The following is a 22,599-nucleotide window of genomic DNA, read 5'->3' on the forward strand; positions in this document are numbered from 1 at the left end:
TGTGTCGTTTATTTTTCCTCTTTCCCTCCCACAACTTGTTCTCTTTTAATGACTAACCAGACATCTACTCCTGTAAGGGAGATAAAGTTCCACCCCAACGTGACTTTCTGTCACAGGCGAGTGCCTCCAGACTGTCAGAGCCCAGACACTTTGGCGAAGAGTGTCACTCGGCGGGCATACTGTAATATTAACAATCATAATAATCCCCATGCATCAGGTTGCACGAAATGTTGCACATTTAATGAGTTGCGGAGCACAGAACATATCAAATTCATATTGCAGGGGAGGATGATGAAACGATGTGTCAATAGAGCTGAAATGAGGCATCCCGGGCTTGCAGCGCACCGGCCTCTCATTTGACGCCGCGGCTAAAACTAATGATATAATAATGTGTGTTGGACGAGAGAAGCAGAGAAATCCAGGTTCAATGTGGAATCAATAGAGCCATCTGTCCCCCACCAGTGCTTTAAGCTGGCAAACGGCTTTTTGAAGAGAAGCTCACCTTGTTTAATCACAGCGCTTTGTATAATTGGGTAAATTGTTTAATTTGAAACTCGATTTTACTACTACTCGTTTTGTAGCCTGTTGTTCAGCCACTTTAGGCCCAGTGAATATTCATTAACACATCACTCATGTAAAACAAAATAGCACGGCTGTGGCAAATTAGTAGATCTCCAGAAAGGTGCGGATTAAAGTTTCCAAAAGAGCATCAAACTGTTTTTAATTCAACGGAAGGACTTTTGACAAAAATAAACAACGGGGGCTTTTGTCGTTTTAGCTAGAGAGACCTAGCTGATTGTTGTCAAATGCCTTTCCTCGAAGACCACGAAGGAAATCCATATCGTTGTCGAGGAGGAGTTGCGATTCGAGGCACGACCACACTTAGATTCAACCAGGATCGGCCTTACACATAAAAGTCTCTTATGATTGGTAACGATTAAATATGTAGTCCACGGAAGATTGGGAACTGGCTTCCCCCCTTGACCTTCAGAAACTCTTCTCGTATGCTTTCCGTGTCACAAGACAGCTGGGGTGATTAAACCACAGTGGATGAGACTTGTTCCCCGAAAGGAAGAAAGACAAGCGGTTTGCAGTAAACACACGTCCGCCAACCATTTAAGTGGTGAATTTGCAGTAGTAGTAGGGAAGGGAAGGTAAAATACTGACACGGGAAGAGGCAGGCAGAACCAAAGAGGGTGGAGAAACAGCAATAAGAGAGGTAGAGGTGGGAGAGAGCGATAGAGGGGGAAAAAAGACGGAGAAGATCTGTTTTCACAGAGAGAGGAATAGATTTCACGAAGAGAGAAATTGATTATGCATATTGCGAAAGCCGAGAACCGTTTAATTTTTGGGTAGCATAATCATTTTTCCCGCCTATTATAATATTAAAAAAAGAGTGATGGATAGAGCAACGCAGAGCAAGAGAGCGAGAGTGGAAACAGAGAAGATGGAGGTCAGTGAGGTGGCGTAATGGCGTAGTTTAACACTCCTACGTAGGAGGCCCTGAGTGGGAAGAGGATATCGAGATAGGCTTAACCCTAGAAAACACTTCTCTCTGTCTTTACCTTCATGCGCCCAGCAAGAAATTAACGATAACAAAAGACCATTCCTCTCCCACACTTGCAACAGGAGACGGGCCTGTCAAACAAGAGAAACAGTAGGGTTTAGAGGGGCGGCTGATACTTTTGGTTTATCAACCACAAGACAAAAAGCTCCCGCACAGCTGTGCTTTTTATCACCGCTACCCACCGATGAGCTGGCGTGTTTGTCAGCGGCAACAGAGGGACGGTGTGAGTGCGCGGGGCTGGGGACACGCAGTGAGCGAAAGCAAAGTGGCAGCTGTATACATAAAACATGTTTGGTGCTCCACGTGTCACGTCGCACATTTCCATAATACAGGTCTGCTCCTCGCTTTGCAGAAGAAAAGGGGAGGATGGGGGGGGCCGGGGGTTGTAGTAGGCACAGCAACGCCCTACACCACGGGACCTATGCTTCCATTCACAGGAGCGGTGATTAAAACCAAGAGACACAACTCAATGCAGGACAACACAAAAGGCAGTGATTCCTCCCGGCCTTCCCCCCCCCCCCCCCCCCCCCACTCTCCGAAGTTCCTTAATTTTTTTTCTATCAATTTGTACTCATTTGCAGTATTCTACTACGCTACCTTAAAGCAAAAGTGAAAGTAGGCCCCTAATGCGGAGACAAACACACTGATGCGGGAGGCGGGAATAGGGGTTTTATTCATGCTGTCATTGCAGTCAGTGCAGCCAACTAACTCCCGGGAGTCAACCAGAGGGAGCTGGGGAGATGGGAATTTACACACAAACCCACATACACACATGCACATACACACACATATACACAAAAGCATGCATGTGTGCATACACACACATGCCCTTGCAGCTAAACGTCCTAGCATGCATTTGTCGCCCTCAGCTTGTCCTCTGTCAACAGACAGAACGTTGGTCACCCGTCCCCAGAGCTAGCTTGCCTAACTCTATCACCTGTTGGTGACATTGTGTCAAACACACTCATACTGACAGCCATAAATCAGCTGTCACTGCTTCTTGTGTCTTTGTGTACCCACATTCACACACACACACACACACACACACACACACACACACACACACACACACACACACACACACACACACACACACACACACACACACACACACACACACACACACACACACACAAACTCAGACACTTGCACACACATACCTGTTTAGATCCATACAGATATCCATGAGCATGTGCCATTGATCATGCCTAGGGCCAAATCCATTTCAGAGGTGATGGATTTATTACGTCTTAATGAGCCTATTTTAATAATAATAATAATAATTGATCCGTTTTTTATAGCGCTTTTCTAAGTATTCAATGACGCTTTACAAACAAGAAAGGAATACATGCAGGCAGTACAGACACTTAAACAAAAGGAAAAAAATAAACAACACCGCAACAATAGGCAACACATTAAGAGAGCGGGAGTGAGTGGAAGATGGCGGATGGAGGATGATTTGTCAAATGTTGTACAACTACATTTTGCATTGTTTGTGCTGCGTATTATAGTCGCTGGAATGCGTTGAGATCAATGGCAGGTTATGGATGCACACTCATGCTCAGAGGTAATTAGTCTTCAGTCCAAAGTTTGTTTCCAATTTTAATGAATAAAACCAAATCAAATCTCTAAATTAGACTAGTGTTATGTGAAGTTAAGGTAATAACTTGTGCCATGTTAGATTTTCTTTAATGTGATTGTGTTTGCGAAATTATTTTCTCTGACTTCTAACACTATCAAATCTACCTCTGTGATGGCGCTGATCATTGAATTAGGGTGTGTAGTATGTTATCAGTCTTATTTCAATCCTTAATAAGTATGAATTTTCTTAAGGTAGCCAGCAAAAGTGGATGTAATTATTTGCAATTATTCTGAGAAATCTTGAAAAATACCATGTTATTCTCGTTCTATCAGCACAATAACCACCTGTAAAATATTTACAGGTGGTTATTGTGCTGATAGAATGAGAATAACATGGTATTTTTCATAGAAAACTGAATGCAGGCTTTATATAGCATAAGTACAGCTAACACTGAGCACAGCTAAACCTGATAAAGGCTACGATGCATTAAACCTGAACAAAGAGTAAGATGTGGAAGCACATGCATTTGCTTATCCTGGTGACATTGCGAACAGAACCGCGTGTCATACACTCAAGGCATTATAGTGAGAATGAAAAAGCCCCCTGATCATTACTTTAATTTTCCCTCCATGTGCTCCCCTGTTATGAATAGGCTTTTAGAGCGATGATCAGGTCTACTTAACCATCGCTGCCTTCTATTACAATAGCAGCCCCCCCTCACATATGATCCATGGACATTACCACGAGCCGTGCTGTAAGAGCTTTTATCAAAATGAGCAGTACTTATTTTAGCGAAACGCACCCCGCTAATGTGACCGTCATCGCCGGCCCATTACTGTTTGCCGGCCGCTTACTTTATGTCTCTTTTTCCCAATCTTTTTCATCTTTGTATTAAGACCTTCTTTCGTCCTTTGTCCTCCCATCAAATAGACCCTTAAGAATAAAGCTGGCTAAATGTGGGACAATGAAATGCAGACAGGGGTTTAATCGGCTGTAACTCATCCCACCAGCATAAAACGCGGCCCACTTCATGCTCTATTAAAGGGAATGGGATTCAATGAAGCAACTGGCAGTAATTGGACTTTAGCACATGATGGTTTTGGCCAATAGACGAACTCCAGGACTTACGAGCGTCAGAGGGCCCAGCCAGTCTATTATGTTCCCTTTAGCTGCAAAACCCCATAACCTGCCTTTCAAAGGCGCCATAGTGAAATACAGAAGTGTTTGGGAATTTCCGAAGGCGAGCGTGAGACATGGCCGGGCCCTCTGTGGAAAATCAATACTTTACCTCCCGACATTTGTTGGCAGTAATCCCTCAGCTGTGGAATGATTGACTTTCAGGCGGGAAGAGCAGAGTGGGAGCGTCTCACCCGACGCCACGGCCTTCTTGTTGATAAAAAAACAGCGAGCTGACTATAGCAGGTTTTCTTTTGTTATGTGGTAAATTCCTCCTATCCCTTTAAAGTGCCTTTTATTGCGGATCGGTTGCCTAAACAGCCTCAGGAGGATGAGGAAACCTTTCTTTATTTTTTTTTTTTTTTTTTTTTTTGGGTTATCAACATAAAATACTTTCCTCATTCCGTTTCACATCTTCAGCAGCCGCAAAACGAGTACAAGCAGACTGTAAAGTGATACCCCAGGAAGCTCCGATATCAAACAAGTTTTTCTCTACCCCGCTAGGTTGTTTCTTTTTGTTCCCCGTTGGAGGGCTGCACTTAACAAAAACCCATTCTGACGCATATTTGGTTAGCAGTTAGAGTTATTTCTTTAACACCATCAGACCTGACGTGAGTAAAATGGGCAGATGTGGCGGATACTGCTCTGCATTCCTCGCCATTATTAAACTATAACTCATGCTGGAGAGCAGGGCTTAAACATCGCTCTCTCCAGCAGAACTGTTTGCCTTTGTAATAAAAGCGCATTTATCCTGAAGCACTGAGCTCCACAGTCGCTCATTTGCATTGCCATGAGTGATATAAAAACAGACTTTGATTTGTATTATGTTTGCCTCGCTATATTAAAATGGTACATTTGAAACATCACACATGCATTGCGCCAGCCAGGGAGAAGCCATCCACCAACACCACCACCACCACCACCCACACCACCACACACCCACTCCATGATTCAAAGCTCAGCCCATCTGAGCCCATCCGTAAAAATGCTAATCTGTTTTATAAATGTTCCCAATATCATCTGGTTATTGGTCATCGTAGAATCCTCTATGGAATATGTTCTGCATGATCGTTAGAGCAATACACCATTTTAGAAGCACATCTGTGATTTCGTCTTCAGATGGGTTGGCACTGAAAGAGTATGTTTGTGTGTGTGTGTGTGTGTGTGTGTGTGTGTGTGTGTGTGTGTGTGTGTGTGTGTGTGTGTGTGTGTGTGTGTGTGTGTGTGTGTGTGTGTGTGTGTGTGTGTGTGTGTTGCAGGCTACCCCCGCTACACGGTGATTGGAGACCACAGTACAGGAGAGCATCACCTGCGTATCCAGCGCGTGGAGCTGATGGACGACGCTATATTCGAGTGCCAGGCCATCCAGGCCGCCATGAGGTCCCGCCCTGCAAGGCTCACCGTGCTTGGTGAGTGTTGGCTCCACGTGCACACACACACACACGCACGCACGCACACACACACACACGTGCATTCACACACATGCACACGCATGCACAAATGTACACACACAAGCACACACACACACACACACGTTCAGGCACACACATGCCCAAATGTATACACAAGCACACACGTATAAACACACATGCACGTGCACATACACACCGACACACAATTATTGAAATTTGTACGCACACTCACAATACTGTACATATACACACAGATGCATGCAAACAAAGACAAACACACACACATGCATGCTCACATTGCTACAGCACACATCCACACAGTTTGCACATAACCATGTTTACGAGGGAAAAAATGCTAATATATTAAGGCGGGGGGGGTTCATGCACAACCAATTTCACCAAGCAATACAATCAATACAATCTCCAAATGATAATGAACAACACAACTAATGACATATTTTCCCCATTGACGACATTAGAGAGTAATTGTATTAAAATAGGATTTTACTTTTCCGCGGCGAGTGTGAAGCGTCGCTAAACGTTATTAGACAGCTTACACGGCCAACTTTAATTTCCTTTTCTGTGCCACAAAGCCTCCATTTTCATTACGGAGCCTGAAAGGTTACTAGTTGTTAATGAAACTCTATTGGGTTATCGTTCAGCTTTGCCAGTTTCGCCTTATAAACCGGCCCACTCTTGTCTTGATCTGTCCTCGGAGCTGCTCCCTCTGTCCCTCCATGTATCTGTCCTTGGGAGTCCATCAATGGAGGGGGAAGAGGAGGACGTAGGGGGAGGCAGGGGCGATCAGGCCAAAGAGCCAGCCAGAGAAGCCGAGAGAATAACAAGGGGAAAAATAAATGGGTGTGGGAAATCATAGGAATAGAAGAAGTATGGGGGTCTCCGTCTGTATTTCACGAGCCAGCGACCCACCGTATTGATCCAGGGTTAATGAAAAGCGAAAACTAACCATTTGTTCTTGAGAAGGAGGGGGAGACAAATTAGCACCGCATGTTTCTTCGTATGCTGAGACCTCATATAAGTGTCTAGTGCCTACATGATAATAACGAGGAAGATTGGTAAAAATTTCTCGCCGTCTTGCACAATTTCTTTTAAGACACAATAGGCTTGCACAGTGTACGTGTTCACAGCTACTCGGTCCATGAACAGGGGAGGGAGGGAGACTAATTAAGGACGCACATCCACACACTTTATTCCCGCACCGTGGATCTGTTTGGATTCATTGATGTAAATTGTTGTTGCTGAGCAACTGTCGACACCTTTCACACATTTGACAAAACTTTTGACAGTGTAACAGCCCCCTTCTCCCTTCGGTGGAGAGGGTTTTAAGTGTTTGCTGTGTTGACGTTCTTTTAAATCCTCTAAAATACCGCTCTGCTACTTCACCATGGTTGGATCTGAAGTAGCACACCAGGGTCGACTCACTGTGTTCTCCGTCATCCAAACTCCCATTCAGATAGTCAACACAGTTTGATCTGCATTGAATATATTTGCTCTCTCTTTGAGGAGGCATTGGTCGATAAAAGGCAGATCAAGGCCAAAGAAAGAAATGAGCCATCAACATGAAAAGGAAAAGGTTGTAAGAAATGTGTTCTCATAGCTCTGTGTGTTCCTGTTTGGCATTGTGAAGTTTTTCAGCCTGAATCCTGTAGAATACATTAGGTAAATCCCCTGGCTGGCAGGGCCAATCCCTGAATACATTGAATGAGCCCTAGGCTGACACGCATGTAGTAAAATAAATATATGTACGGTCTCTGTCATTGCATAGCCTACTCTCGGCTGTCAGTTATATCTGCCAGTAGTGACAAAGTGCGTCTATCGGCTTGGAAGGAATGCGGCGGTGCAGCCCACACCTCACACACACACACACACACACACACACACACAAACACACACACACACAACCACACAAACACACAAACACACACACACTCAACCATACCCAAACTCACACATGCCCCTCGTCTCACTTTTTTTATTTTACCTGACAGCTAAAATAAACATCAAACCTGCAGCCCTCATAACTCAACATTAACGGCAACCCTTCTCTCTGTGTTATCGCACGCAACTTTTTACTCGCCCACGCGAGCGGTAAAAAGCAACACTTAATAAAATGCCACCCCAACTACAATAACAAGGGTACCAACTTTAATTATTGTGCTTTAATGCACGTGTTAATGCCTCACAAAACTAAAAGTATATTCTCGACTCTACTTCATTACGCCTTCAAAACGTATGATTTAAAACTTCGAAACCGACTAGGTAATCCATGCAATTATTTATTTGGCAATGTTATTTTTGCGGTGCCATCAATGCATGTCGATGAAGAAGAAGAAAATAAAAAATGCTAAAATAGAGGTTAATTAAAAAAACACCTTCACCTTCACTAAAAGAACCCTTTCACGAATAAATCTTGTAAGGATAAACAGCCAAGGTCTCTTGTCTGAAAGCAGGGATGATTTGTACCGGAGGCTTACCCTCTGATTGCCAAAGGAGAGTCAAGGTCTTTTGAATTAGTAATGAAGGTGGAGAACGGAGGGGGTTTCTGGTCCCCCAAAAAGACCCCCGAGGCTAATTATATGTGCCCTACGGCTAGCCGGCAGGGCCCCGAGCTTTGGCTGTAATGTGCCTACTTTGGTTAGGGGGCGCAGGCCGGAGCAGCTGAGATCAACTGTGACCCAGGGACTTTTTTTGATGAAGGTATTTATTACATTGTTCCCAGGAACTTATTGAACTCTGAAAAAATATGCATATCGCACTCGTGAGGTGAGACTATCGACAAGATGGTGATTTACCTACCAGTCACTCTGCAGCTCATCCGACGCCTTAACACCTTAAAACTACATGTTCGCTCCATTACGAAATAAAAACTATCATTTGCATTATAGTTACTGCCGTGACACCAAGTGAGCCGTGCAAGTGCGCACGTTGTGCTTTCTGATTCAACTTTAAATAATGACATACACTCAAAAATGTAATTAAATCAAAGTGTTAAAAGTTGAAGTAATTCAAAACTGCACGGGGTGCCAAGTTACTATGACAATAGTTGGTATACTTAGAATTAATGGATGAGTAGTTATTTCACTATTATCCCAGTACCTTTGTGGCTCTTGTTTTCATGTTATGAGTATTTAGTTGGAGCTATGATGGAAACATCGCTCCCCTGTTTCGGCATTGCATCTCATTAAACAACTACAATCTTTACTAGCATGAAATATCTCACAGCATACATTGGACGTGTTCAAATGAAATAGATTTAGCCTAACCTGAATCAAAGATGTTTCGCCATGGATGATGGCTTTTCGGCTGGCAGTGGAACATGATGTGCAGATTCTGTTGGACTGATTTACCTCGGTTGAGTTTGTAAAAGCTTGTGGGCTGGAGACCCCACTGGTTGCCCTACATCAAAATGCACCTTGTCGCTGGATTAACTTGACTCAAATAAATAAGCACAAGTCTAGGTATTGTGGGGATAAGACCTTGAAGATTATGCAGGGGATTTGTCCTATGGACCTAAACGCAACTTACAGGAGAATTCAAGTTGCTATCTTTGCCATTGGATTAAGATGTCCTGTGCAAGGTTTCGGTTGTATTCATTTGAATTTCTGCAAAAAAGGTTTAGATGTACCATTGTGAAGCGTTAAAGCAACACATAATCCTTCCCGACAGAAAAGTTCATCCATCCATATCCATCCATCTATATGTTTTTGTTGTTTTATGCTATCGTAACATCTTTTCATATTCATTTAATTGGCTCCTTCCAACTCTTCAAATGACTTTTTCTCGCTGTCTCGCCCTTTTTCACTCTTTCTACTCTTTCTCTTCTGCATCTTCCAAGTCCAATGACGGTTTGGCATGGATCAAAGATTTAGCCATTTATCTGTTCACAATGAACAAAGAAGCGCCTGTTACATTTCTATGTGGCTTATCTGTTCTCAAAAAAAAAAATTTTTAGATCTTATACAGTGTGGAAAGATAAGGCCTCCTAATCTCTATTCACTGTGGGTGGAAATGTGGCAGTAACATTTGTAGCATTTGCCTTTTTGCCATTTCAGCTGTCCTGCACTATAAGTCTAATATCTGTGATGGTTAGAGAGCAGATGCATCATTATGCTCTAAAGATTGCATCTGAAGTTTTTCACGGTTTCTACAAAGCAAGAATAATGTTCAACCTAATAGAACATGAACATTAACTCTGTTTAACCTCTTTATTCATTGCAGTTGTACTAAAATATAAGCTATTTATAATAATAATAATAATTTTCAATGTCATGGTCCTTTTTGTTTATATACAGTACATTGTTGTTTAAAAGTAGCATGACAGTAGCGTAGCAGTAGCAGTAATGTCATCACAACCTCTACCAACGCTGCCAGAGTCCCACCTGTTCCCTTCATTATCTTCACATTTCTAACAGCTCTGCTGTTTCTTCACTCTTAACCTTATGCCGATTCATCTTAAGGGGTTTGCTCTTCAGTTTTCATCACTACTCCCAACACAACATTTCATCGACGGTCTACTGCCTAATTTGGCAGTCCAATCACAGATCGCCAACACAAAAAACCAAGCAGGTTGTAAAAGGTGTCAGCTGATCTCGGCTAAGTTATTTAAAATCAACCAGGCATCGAACAGATCTGTGTGAAAAGAAGAATACTCCTCAGCTCTACACTTTATTCGTATGCAGACACGCACATCTGTCGTCGCATCCTGCGGCTCTCCAAACAGGTGTACAGTGACAGAGCTGGAAGCGATTTGTGCATTGAGCCAGCACTTGTCTTTGGGACCCGCCTTCACTGGGTGTTTCTCTCCTGAGGATTTGCTATTTTCTCCGTTTTCTCTCCAATCCCTGATCGATCTATCACAAACACTGCGAGCTGTTACCACGGGCGTGACAGGCGGGCGGCAGCCGTAGCATCTCTGTGTGACGGGCGAATCAGGAAGCTGTTTTGCCTTTCCAACTCTCTATATCGTTTGTTTGCCGCCAAAAACGCCTTTCCTAGCCTTTTCACGCTTCCACACTGCCAGGGTATGCAGAACTCTTCCCCTCTCCATGGCGTCGTTTCCAGTTCCTTTTGACCCGTAGTAAGCCAGTGCCATCAGCGATGCCATTCGTTACACGACCCTAAAAAACTGGACCTAAAAGAACCATTAAGACCTGAGCCAGGATGGCTCCTGCCATCGAGTTCCCGTAAGACCAATCTAAGGCGAGAGAGAGAGAGAGAGAGAGAGAGAGAGAGAGAGAGAGAGAGAGAGGGCAGTCTGGGGAATTGAATTGTCTCTGGGGAGGACAGAGCCGAGGAGCAGCTTTTATAACCTTTACTCAGACCCCTATTCCTGGAAAGCGACAGACTTACTGGCCTTGCGCTGTTGTGTTAATTACACATCAATACGCCTTGCTCCCGTTTATGGATCTCTTTGATTATACACTAAAAATAAATGATCTAACTGAAATCCAATCAGTCTGACTTCAGTGTTTCCTTTCGCGGAGGAGTGGGCCGGGCAAGGCGTTTATGGTCACTACATGTGGTTGTGTTCAGTGACACCACGGTAGTAGTGGCAGGAGGAAGAACATGAATTAAGCCCCATTGTCTCATACGGGATGAGATGATGCGATTCAAGTAAATTATATTGGTGGGTTAATGAAACAGTGGCCTCACCTACTGTATCTGAGGCGATAATGTCGTGTGAGAGCTGAGACATAGCCCAAGGTTTGGTTTTTAGTCTTTTTTTCTCCTGGAAATCTCTTTGGAAATAATCACTTAAGAAATTTGGAATAAATAGTAGTGGACGTTATGGCTTTACTCACCATTAGTTTAATGCTGCCTTAAAAAAAGTCCTCAAGAGTAGATAAAGGTGAACACAAACGCAGTTATGTGTTGGTTGGCAGGGTTATGTTTATTTGTATATATATATATTTTTTTATGTATATATATATATATATGATTTTGTACTGCTTTACTATTTATACGTTGGTTTCATGAAGGCAGACGCACTACTTAAAACATATAACAGTGTGAGATATGTTGGTGGTACAGCACTTCTGTTTTTACTTGATTCATCGGTCATCGTGGCGATGTACGATTGTTCTGTCTGTGTTCCATATGCTTGAAACTCCATTCCATACGGTGTTGCCTAGAAACCAATCCGGTGGCAAGCATTTAGAATATTTGGAATCCTTACAAATAAATTGACAATTCTCCCATTAATTCCCCCATTTGTTATGTCTGCTAATCCAAGATGACTTGACATCTGTAAGGAAAATAGCAATAAACCCCCCCTAAAGGCTCTTTAATCAAATAATGAATGATTCATTTTGATCTGTAACACAATCTTTAAAGCTGTCATGCTTTCCGTTGCCAAACGTTAAGTGAATATTTGTAAAATTAGTCAAACAGGTTTCAGTCTGCCCGTGTGATCGGTGCTGGCGTTTCAGCCATACACCCCCATAATTAAACAAGAGCAATCAATCCAAACAGCTAACCCAACTACTACTGCCAAATCCGATATGTGGGTACGGCAAAGTGTTAATTTGATGCCCTTTAGAAACCAAAACAGACAGCCCGAGTGTCAAAAAAGTCCCAGTGTAGGTTTAATCAAAGAACTATCTCAACGCTTAAGCTAGCTTTAAATTATCGCATATTGGGTAAGAAAATTCAATCTTCAACCTCTTATGCAGGAATGCATTACTTTTTACATCAAGGCTGTCATTAGCAACTGAGAAGTGTCAGTCACAATATAAACCTTTTGTCAAATGACGGAGATGAAGAATGAGGCTGCAATGTTTCTTTTGGAAAAACGTGTGTCTTAAACATTTAAATACAAATTTGTCTCTTAAGTTTTTCTTTTTAATGAATATGACTCTGAATGTGAATTGAAGAAATTCAACACGTGGTTTCACACACCTTCCAGACCCAGGTAAAAATGTGGTCTTTATTGGGAGGGCAGAATGGTTAAGAAGCCATGCCTATAGGGTCTGATTTACCCAGGAAAATCTTCAGTCTATATTGGTACGTGCAGAAGGGTTAATTAATCAATTTACATCATTCCAAATAAACTATCAATGGGTTTCTTTATCAAATGTGCCAACTGAACATGTCCGCCTCACACATAATGTGATATGTTGATGCTCACATATGTCATGTCTGTCATTGATTGTATTCATGTATGCAAGGATGTCTCAGTATGTTCTAGTGAGCAATGAGCATAGTGCTGAACCAGCAGTAGTGGGGGGCAAATTGAACCCAAAGTGTGACATAAAAAGTATGATGGGAATGAACAGAGCAGGATAAATAACGTCTATTGAATCACCCATCTCAGCAGTCCTTTCACAGAGAGCCATGGGCCTTATCTGCATACTGCACAGTTCTATGTTTAAGATATGGAAATGCCAAAACAATCGTCTTGACCTTGTTTCCAATTGCTGATACAGAATAACAAGGTGACCATATTCCCACCAAGATTCTGCTGCACTTGCAGAGATCAGCAAACTCTCTTTTGTGTGATCTACGAGTGCTGACCTCTAATTCCTCTGCCTTGCTCCCACCTCGGTGCATTTTAATGAGGACCAGATGAAAGGGTATTGGAGTAAGGGACCAGAATAAATGCTACATTTGAAAACCAAACACTATGCCCCTAACGCCTAAAATTGGAAGCAATGAGTCTTGAAAATGAATAGCGTTTGTTTTGTGATTGATGCTATTCAGGTTAAACTAATATGGGCATGAGAACAAAAACTTTAATGTTTGTTCACTGATATGGATAAAATGTATTCATATTCAGCGTCATTTCGATGGTTAGGAAAAATGAAGGATCAATATAATAGCTGTATTGTTAGCAAGAGCAGAATAAATTCATATTTTATGGTCCCTCTTTGGCCTATACTCATAAGATAGCCCCCTCTAGACCATTTCCTTCTTGTAAATAGTATGGCATTAATTGTGAGTAACCTAGAAATAGTTCTACAGCTTATTTTAAAGTTACCCGATATATTTTGTGCCAGCATGAAATTCTGTTAAAAATAGGCATGAAACTGCTGATCTGATGAGAGTTGGGGAAATAGTATTCAGATAATTAATAGATACAGTTAGGTTAGAACATCTTCAGCTGGTTATGATAAATTATGGATTAAGAACTCGTGCAGTGGGGTAATTTGATTGGGTTCGAAATTGCTTGATTTTCTGGCAACACTATCTGTGGATTATAAACAATCTTGACAATTTTAATTAAAACATGTCGGGAATGAAGAACTTCAACATCAAATGAAAATCCATATTCTCTTTACTTGTGCAACTCCAAAATTGAATGCACCATATGGCTCTCATATATGTCTATCAAGTAAGCTTTTTATACGCAGTAATTTAATGTACAATATGTGCGCTCAAGTTAGTTCTCTACCAGGCAGGTATCCAAGCTCACTATGTTAAAAGGTTCACACCGTAATAAGTTTTTAATCAATAATTCACTTCAGTTAGAATAAAGAAAGCCGTAATTGAAAAACTAAGTAATTAGTGTTAAGTTTCATTTCATCTCTATATGCACATATAATTAACAAAATCAACAACATCAGACAATGCGGAAATAACTTAAATCTACCATCTATTTAGTTTTTCTCTGAATGACATTGGCTATATTTACATAATCAATTTCTTCCTAATTATCTCCATATCATATTTTCTTAAAAAACAATTAAAGGTAATTGGTTGTTAATTAATCTCTCTCTCTCTCTCTCTCTCTCTCTCTCTCTCTCTCTCTCCCGCTGCAGTGGCCCCTGAGGATCCAGTGATCAGTGGGGGTCCTGTGGTGAGCCTCAGAGCAGGCGATCCACTCAACTTGACCTGCCACGCCGACAACGCCAAGCCGGCCGCCTCCATCATCTGGATCCGGAACGGGGAGGTCCTGAACGGGGCCATGTACTCCAAGGTAAGCATTGAGGTGTGTGTCAATTACTTTACTTCAAACCCCGCTTCAAGTTAACTTTCTCATGCTGAGACACTGAGCTCGCCACGTAATACCATGACCCGTCATCCGGTCTGTGATTTCTTCATTGTGTTGCAAATGATTCTGCCATCTTCGGGGACATGCGGGCCCAGCTGTAGCATGCTTCGATGATGCCGTGTGTCATGGTTAGCCGTTTGACTCGACACAGCAGACACCGCTAAGATCTGAGTGCGAATCCCCTTCAGATATGCTTACAGGATTTGCAAAAGATTTGGGTCCTCCCTGCCGCAAAAAAATCCCATCACACGAGACAAGCAGATGTTCCTGTAGAGATCATAGGTGACTGAACAATTCCAGAGCCGTGCTCGGATTGTACCGGCAACGCTCACAACCACTGTTCTCTCCTCATCCTCATCATCATCATCATCATCATCATCATCATCATCATCATCATCATCATCATCATCATCATCATCACCATCACCATCGTCATCTTCATCGTACTCGTAACACAATCTGCTTTTGCACACATCCTGAACTCTCATGAACTCTATTTATAGACACGGCAATACTAATAGCCCATTATGAGTTTTTCTTTTTTCAAACCACTTTCGGGCAGTATAGCTACAATGTGCCTCGCATGCCCGTCTCCCTCGCTATTAGCCACGGCGCGGTGGTCTCTTGACCCCTCCCCCCGTAGCTTCCTTGAGTGACATGTGCACTGGTGGCCTCCTCCCCCCGCCCCCCTCCCACCTCACCTGTCAGTTAATCATGAAGTCATCACCGCCGTGTTCTATTTTCATTAAAGGACATGAAACCACCAGGCACTTTAGAGTACTAACACCGCCTCCTCCGCTACCACCCCCTCCTCCTTCCCCTTTCCACCCCTCCACCCCTCCACCTCACTCTGTGCGCTTGTCTTATCCCATTATCGGCTCCTTTCGAAGAGCAGATAAACGCCATTGATTGGGCTGGGATGCGGCAGCGAGCCCATCTGAATGAAGCCGTAGCCTGAGACGCCGCCTGGCTAATGGTGGGCGGAGAGTGTTCTTCCTGCTTTCTGCTTCCTCTCCGAGATTGAGGAGCGATATTGAGGTGTTTTTTTTGAGCTGATACCGGGCTGATGGATGGCAAACACCTGCGCAGAGCCTAAATATGTCTCCTTGCTTTTCTCCCTCTCCCACTATCTTGATTGCGTACCATTAAAAGGCAATGGGCTCAATTAAAACGCTAGGGCTGTTATTTCTCTGGAGAAGAAAGAGTCGGATGGTACATCAACAGCAGACAAAGGAAAGACATCTGCCCCGATGGGTTTTTTCTCCCACAAAGAGCAGATGAAGATGACTACACAGCAGATGTGATCGAAGAGGGGCAGCGAGGGGTTCACTGCATTTTTCACCAGATGAAGTCGATCTCTTTCGTCAATTGAGCTATTGTGCGATATTAACTAGGTGGATAAAAAATGGATCTGCCATGGTAATAGCTTTCGAATCAGGAGAAATCAAATAAACATGCTCCTTTTGTGTCCTTGTTGCTGTTTAGTTTAATGTCATGGTCACGTTGTTCGCATGTTTGTTTTTTTTCTGAAGTGATTCACATGGTAAATTATTGTAGATACATCAAATTAAACATGAAATTCTTTCTAACTTACGTTATTAGCTCTTGTTATACCAACTGCGATGCATTCCAAAAGTTAGCATGAACCTAAAACAGATTTTAACTAAACTAAAAAAAAGTACATTGTTTCCCTCTACCCTCCACGAGTGCTAAATTGTATTTAATTTCAACATCTCAACATTCAACATTCACTCATTAAAACGCTTGCACTTTACTTTTCCTCCGTAATATCCCATTACTATCACCTGTCCTCCATCTTGGTGAGTTTTTTTGAATAATTAGGAGCAATTTACTTTTAATAGCGCAAGAAGTGATGGGTGTGTGGAAAGACTCCCTTCGAATAAAGCAACTAATTATTTTCGCAGCGCACATTACCATGTATTTCAGTCCCTTATGTGTGGAAGATCGATCTAGTGTTAGGCAGTGGTTAGTCAAACTCCATTCATATCACAGCTAATAGCCAGCATCGCACCTCCTTCATAATATCATGTCAGCACTGTTGATGTTTCTTGGGGAAATGAAAGATGGCAATGTGTACAAAAGAAAGGTGAATGAACAGAAAACATTTCCGTGTTTTCTTCATTCGGACAGAAAACATTTGAAGCCGAACTTCACTTTACTTTTCTTAAATTGCGTTCCTCCCGTCGCCATTCTCCCCTCCCTGTCTTATGTGCAAAGAGGCCGTCTGCGCACGCTTCAGGGTAGATATATTCGGTGATATGAAAAATTATCAATTTACAATGTTGTGCGGCGTTGCATTCCATGCAGAAGCCAACTATTCCCCTCCTCTAAGATTAATGTCTTTAGACAGGTTTAGGGCAACGGGGGAAACAATTCTGATTGCTTGAGAAAGGATATTACATTGACACATCACACATCTGACAGCTAATGCCTTCTGCTTTAGAGGTGAGCACCAGGCTTCAGCGGGACCGCCATTAATCTCTGGTGTCCCGGTCCTTTACATAAAAAGAAAGAAATGGACTCCCGAAACTCAACTCCTTCAATTCCCTGATATTGTTGATATGCTGGGCTCCATAAAGAGGGGATGAAAAGGTTAAGATAGTTTCCCGGTATGGCTGTTTATTCATTTTTCTGATACGTCTCACACCTAAGAGCAGGAGCTTAAAAAATATAGGTGTATCAAGACTGTTGCCAATTTAATGAATGAAGGTCTTTTGACGCTTTAATTGAGGGGAGTATGAAAAGTGCTATATAAATAAAGTTGCCTTGCCTTGCCTTGCCTACAACACAAAAATAATTATTTAATCAGAAGCATTCTCCTGTCATTCGTTTTCTTTATTTGATGGTCTCCCTGTATTTCAGCCACCAAGTGTGATGTGATTGCCATTCCAACATCTTGGTCAATCCTCCTCCCATCTATGTGTGACGGTCAAACATTGAGGCGTCCACCCAGATGTTTGATGATAGATCAAGCTGCCGATCCTACCTCCCAGATGGACTGAACCACCCAAGCCGGCTGTCTATTCCATCATACATCTATCTGGGTGGACACTCCCGCCGCCTGTGAAGTCATTCGAGGGTAGAAACGGCTTGTAATGGCTAATCAACATCACACTTGGTGGTAAAATAGTGGTCCTTTGACTCAAACTTCTCTTTCATGTTTTGCTCTTCTAAATTAAACCAGACCAGTCCAAACCAAACCGGCCTGATTAAACTGCAATTTCACAACCTAATACGATTTTAAAGCCATGAACCCGCTCCCCTCCCTGAAGGTTAATTTGAATGTTACTGGCAAACGCTCTCCTGACCTTAATCCTCATCTGGGTCGCTGTCTAGACGTTGCTGCGCGACGCAGGAGGGAGCACGGTGAGCACCCTGTACCTGTCCCCCACCAACATGGAGACGGGCCAGCAGATCATCTGCAAGGCCTCCAACAAGGCCGTCCCCAACGGCAAGGAGACCAGTGTCACCATCGACATCCAACGTAAGAATACACACACACACACACACACACACACACACACACACACACACACACACACACGTATACACACACACACATTATTTTGCTGTGTTCTCCGGCTCCATTCCTCTGCGCTGGCTGCCCATGTTGCTCCACAGAGCGCCTAGTGGCTCTATTAACATGCTAGTACGTATTGAAACAAGCATTTACCTCTCAGAGGCTACTACCCTCTGAGGATGATGAGGTTCCAGGTTGTAAAGGTGTTTGACCAACACATATATGCCGAGTCCCTCTGCAAACATATTTCCGAGTTTCACTTGACGCCCCAGACGGCCGTTTATAATTGGTTTCCATTTTCGTTTCATTGTGGGTGGGTCAGAAAGCGCGGCCCGGCTTTTGTGATAAAATATTGAAGGAGCTTGTCCATCTAAAATGAATGTGATTTTCTCTTTGGTCTGGCTCCCTCTCTACCATGGCGCTATGCACATATTCCCCCACCCCTTTTATTTCCCCGCCTGTCCCATCAATCTTTGTGATGTGAGCGTGCACAATTCCCCTTCGAAAAAGAGAATAAAAAAGAAAGAAAGGCAAAGTAAGCCCAGCGTGTAAAATACATTGAGCCTCAATTGTCAGGGAATCTTTTTTTTGATCGAGAGCTGTTCCCCAGTCCCAAAAAAATAAAAAAATAAACGGCTTATGAACAAAGGGATTTTTTTTTGCATCACTCACAGCCCGCCTTCAACACTATTAAGTATGACTAATAAAGCAAAATGCTATTTAGACAGCCATTACTTCTGGCGGCCCCGTTCTCTAGAGTAGGGGCCGTGTGAGGTGCCGGTGTAAAGTGATGAAGAGTTGTTGGTGTTTTTTGGAACCTTTGGCCGTTTGTCCCCATCGTGTTGCCGTAGCACGCAGTGAGAGGGGAATGTCAAATGACCGCACGTCTCGCGTTGTAACGGCCTCTCTCTGCTAGGGGTGGTCTCCGCCACGAAGCTATCACCTCCTCGAACCATGGTTTAACCCGACATCTGGAAATAAATAAATAACAAGGAGAAGAACAAGGGTTGTGGGGAACTCTATTATCGCCGCGTTAAAACGAGCGTGTTATACAATTAGAATGATTAAACATTTATTGTAGTCGTACGCAACACATTGGCGTGAGTTACGGGCGCAATTGTTAACGTGCAAGTGCTTTTCCATCTGCCGTTCAACCGGTTTTAGTGCTCCCCCCCCCCCCCCCCCCCCCCCCCCTCAATCAACCCTCTCCAGTCCACCCACTCCCCTCTCCCCACACACACAGGTAGGGTGAATCCCAGTTCCCAGCACAGCCCTTTTGGTCTGTGTTTAAAAGAGCTCCTCATTGGAGCGCTGCAGACATGGAGCTGTGCTGTAATGGAACCATGCTGTAATTGAACTTTGATTCACGCTCGCTGGGTGTCAATTGAAAAACCTCCCAATTCTGACTCATTTGATTAGCGGTGCACTAGCCTCAGCTGATGCGACGCGAAGCACACAAAATGTGCTACACGCTCACTTCATCACAACACACACGATACAAAACAAATAACACAAACCCAGTTACCCCCCTGGGTTCGGTTATGGCTCAATCAGAACTGTGGTTACACCTTCGCCCTGGTTATTTGTTTCAACAACGTAGAGCGTATTGCTCTACTCACGGCCATTAAAACAGGGGCTGAGTAATGTTACAGCCAAGATAGCCATAATCGCTGCTTAGTGCGAGAGAACTCCCAGAACACTATACCGGAACTTAGGAGCAGGTCTGTGAGTGTGTGCAAGTGTGGCTGTGTGTGTGGTCGTGTGGGTGGGTTCTGTTTTACTGTGTGCGGGCATCAGTGCATGTCATTTCAATATGCTAGTGTAAATGGTCTAAGACTAAGTAATTATCCAAATGAGTTTTGCGGTCAGAGCTCATTGTGATGGGTGATGGACTTTCACCGATCCATCCACCCAGATGTAATCAACGGTTCAACTGACAGCCGAGACCTAGAATACTGTGTGTGTGTGCGTGCGTGCGTGCGTGCGTGCGTGCGTGCGTGCGTGCGTGCGTGCGTGCGTGCGTGCGTGCGTGCGTGCGTGCGTGCGTGCGTGCGTGCGTGCGTGCGTCTGTCTGTCTGTCTGTCTGTCTGTCTGTCTGTCTGTCTGTCTGTCTGTCTGTCTGTCTGTCTGTCTGTCTGTCTGTCTGTCTGTCTGTCTGTCTGTCTGTCTGTCTGTCTGTCTGTCAAGCTTGTGTATGTGTTTGTGTCACGGTGCGTAGACTGTCTTGTATTGTTGTTAAAACAAAAAGCGATGTTCTGGTCAATAAATGATCGACCCTGCATTGTCACAGGGAAGGTCAGACATGGGGTTCCTCTATACTTCTGTCAACAACTGCCCCAAACAGAGGCTATTGGTATCGGGCTGGTAGCTCATCCACGGGGGTGGAGAGCCACCCGGCCTCTGGGGCATGATGAGGATAATATTCATGAGATGCAGCTGTTCCCAGCGGAGCAGTACTCGTGGCATACTTAAGCGTTTGGGCTTGTCGTCGCATGACAAGCGATGCAGGTCATACGCCTGGTGGGACTTATGCATGGCGTGCTCACATGTCTGCAGAAGGATGACTCATGTCATCAAGTCTGCAGAAGTACCAAGTTGAACCGTGTGCACGGTAGCCATGCTGTCGTTTCTAACTTTACAATTACGGCATTTAGCAGACGCTTATATCGGTTAATTTGACACACCGACGGTGTGTGGGTTAAGTGTCTTGCTCAGGGACACATCAACACTCAGCTAGAGGAGCTGGGGATCGAACTAGCAATCATTTGGATACAAGATAACTGGTCTACCTCCTATCTATCCCGACCCCCTTAACTTTAACCAAGAAGCTGTGTAGAGAAAATGTGTATTTTCTGTCCCCATGACCCGCCTGCCCTCCATAAATGCTCTATTGTTAGCCTATATATCTTACAATGTGTAAATTGTAGCTATTCGTTATGGAGAGAAATGTAGAAGTCAGGTACGGGGGAGTGAATTGTGGAGAAGGCAAAGGTCAATGTGACATCACGTCTGTACCGATATACAGAAAGAGACATCCTGGCCCAGCTCTTGATCTATAGTAGCACATGCTGTTGGATTTGTTGCAGTAGGAAGAGGCTGCAGAGGACAGCATATCTTATACTGGGCTAGTAGGCCTGAGCATACATATTTGCTTTGCATTTCTTCATCCATGTCTAAATGTACTCGTCAGTACTGACCCAGTCCAGGTGTTGATAGTCTCCTCTTTCACTTCATCACATTCACAAGGATGGCAAAAGTATAATTTTATCTGATTTTTGACATTGAATGCTTATAATTGGGCGTGGGCAGCATTTGTCTCAGGAGGTAGAGCGGGTTGGCTGGTAACCAGAAGATTGCTAGTTAGATCCCCGGCTCCTTTAGCTTAGTGTCGAGGTGTCCCTTAGCAAGACACCTAACCCTAACCAATCCTGACGAGCTGACTGTCACATTGCGTGGCTGACACCGCTGTTGGTGAGTGAATGTGTGCATTAATGGGTGAATGTTAGGCAGCATTGTAAAGCGCTTTAAGTGGCCACTGGTTAGAAAAGTGCCATATTAATGCAGTCCATTTTCTATTTACATAAATAGTGCCACTGTAGAAAGAAGATCCAAGGTCTGAACTTGATTTGGTTTTGCATGTGTTTAACATTGTTAAACACATGTTTAGCACTCCTGATAGTCATCTGGTTCGATATTGTGCTGAAATCAAGATTATAAATCAATACCACCGTACATGGTTTTTATTAAGTAAATGTAAAATGTATACAGTAAATTAATTGATAAGAATTATGTTAATATTTGCTAGATTTGTATTACCTCAAGTAGCAATAGCCGATCCCTGACCTTACCTGACCTTGGAAAACCCACCATGTTTTGTGTGGATTTTGGATTATTTTTTGGTCCATAATTACCAGAATATACTATAAATGATGATTATTTTTTCCCAATCCAAGTTTTCAAAATTACGTTTTGGGTTTAGTGCGATAGAGGCAGCGGCAAGGAGCAAACTAATTAAAATGTTAACTAATGCCCGCTGGAACGTTCCCTACTGCATTTACATAAGATTCATAAACCCATTTGGCCCCACTCTGAACCGCGTCGTTTCAACAGGCCAGACATGAATGTAATGTAAACAGCCTCCACATTCCTGTTGGCTTAATGAGTTAGAAATCCAATGCATTTTAGAACACTATTTCACCTTATCGTTCAGATTTAATGCTCAGACTTACATCCACCTCAGCATTTCCGACCCCACAGAAGGTTCACGCGGGTTATCTGACCTCCCATTTAGACAAATGAACATCTTATACG

At 43.4% G+C, this 22,599-nt stretch overlaps 1 protein-coding gene across 1 annotated transcript in view; it reads left to right on the forward strand.

Moving 5' to 3' along the window:
* The window catches only part of kirrel3b (kirre like nephrin family adhesion molecule 3b), a 153,085-nt gene that overhangs the window by 88,946 nt on the left and 41,540 nt on the right, over nucleotides 1–22,599 (forward strand). Inside the window, exons 3-4 of the mRNA XM_056611492.1 lie at nucleotides 5,585–5,734; nucleotides 14,515–14,672. Of these exons, the coding sequence (XP_056467467.1) occupies nucleotides 5,585–5,734; nucleotides 14,515–14,672 (308 nt within the window). The remainder of the gene's footprint in view (nucleotides 1–5,584; nucleotides 5,735–14,514; nucleotides 14,673–22,599) is intronic.

This window comes from Gadus chalcogrammus, chromosome 16, assembly GCF_026213295.1.
Source record: "Gadus chalcogrammus isolate NIFS_2021 chromosome 16, NIFS_Gcha_1.0, whole genome shotgun sequence".
NCBI classification, from domain to species: domain Eukaryota; kingdom Metazoa; phylum Chordata; class Actinopteri; order Gadiformes; family Gadidae; genus Gadus; species Gadus chalcogrammus.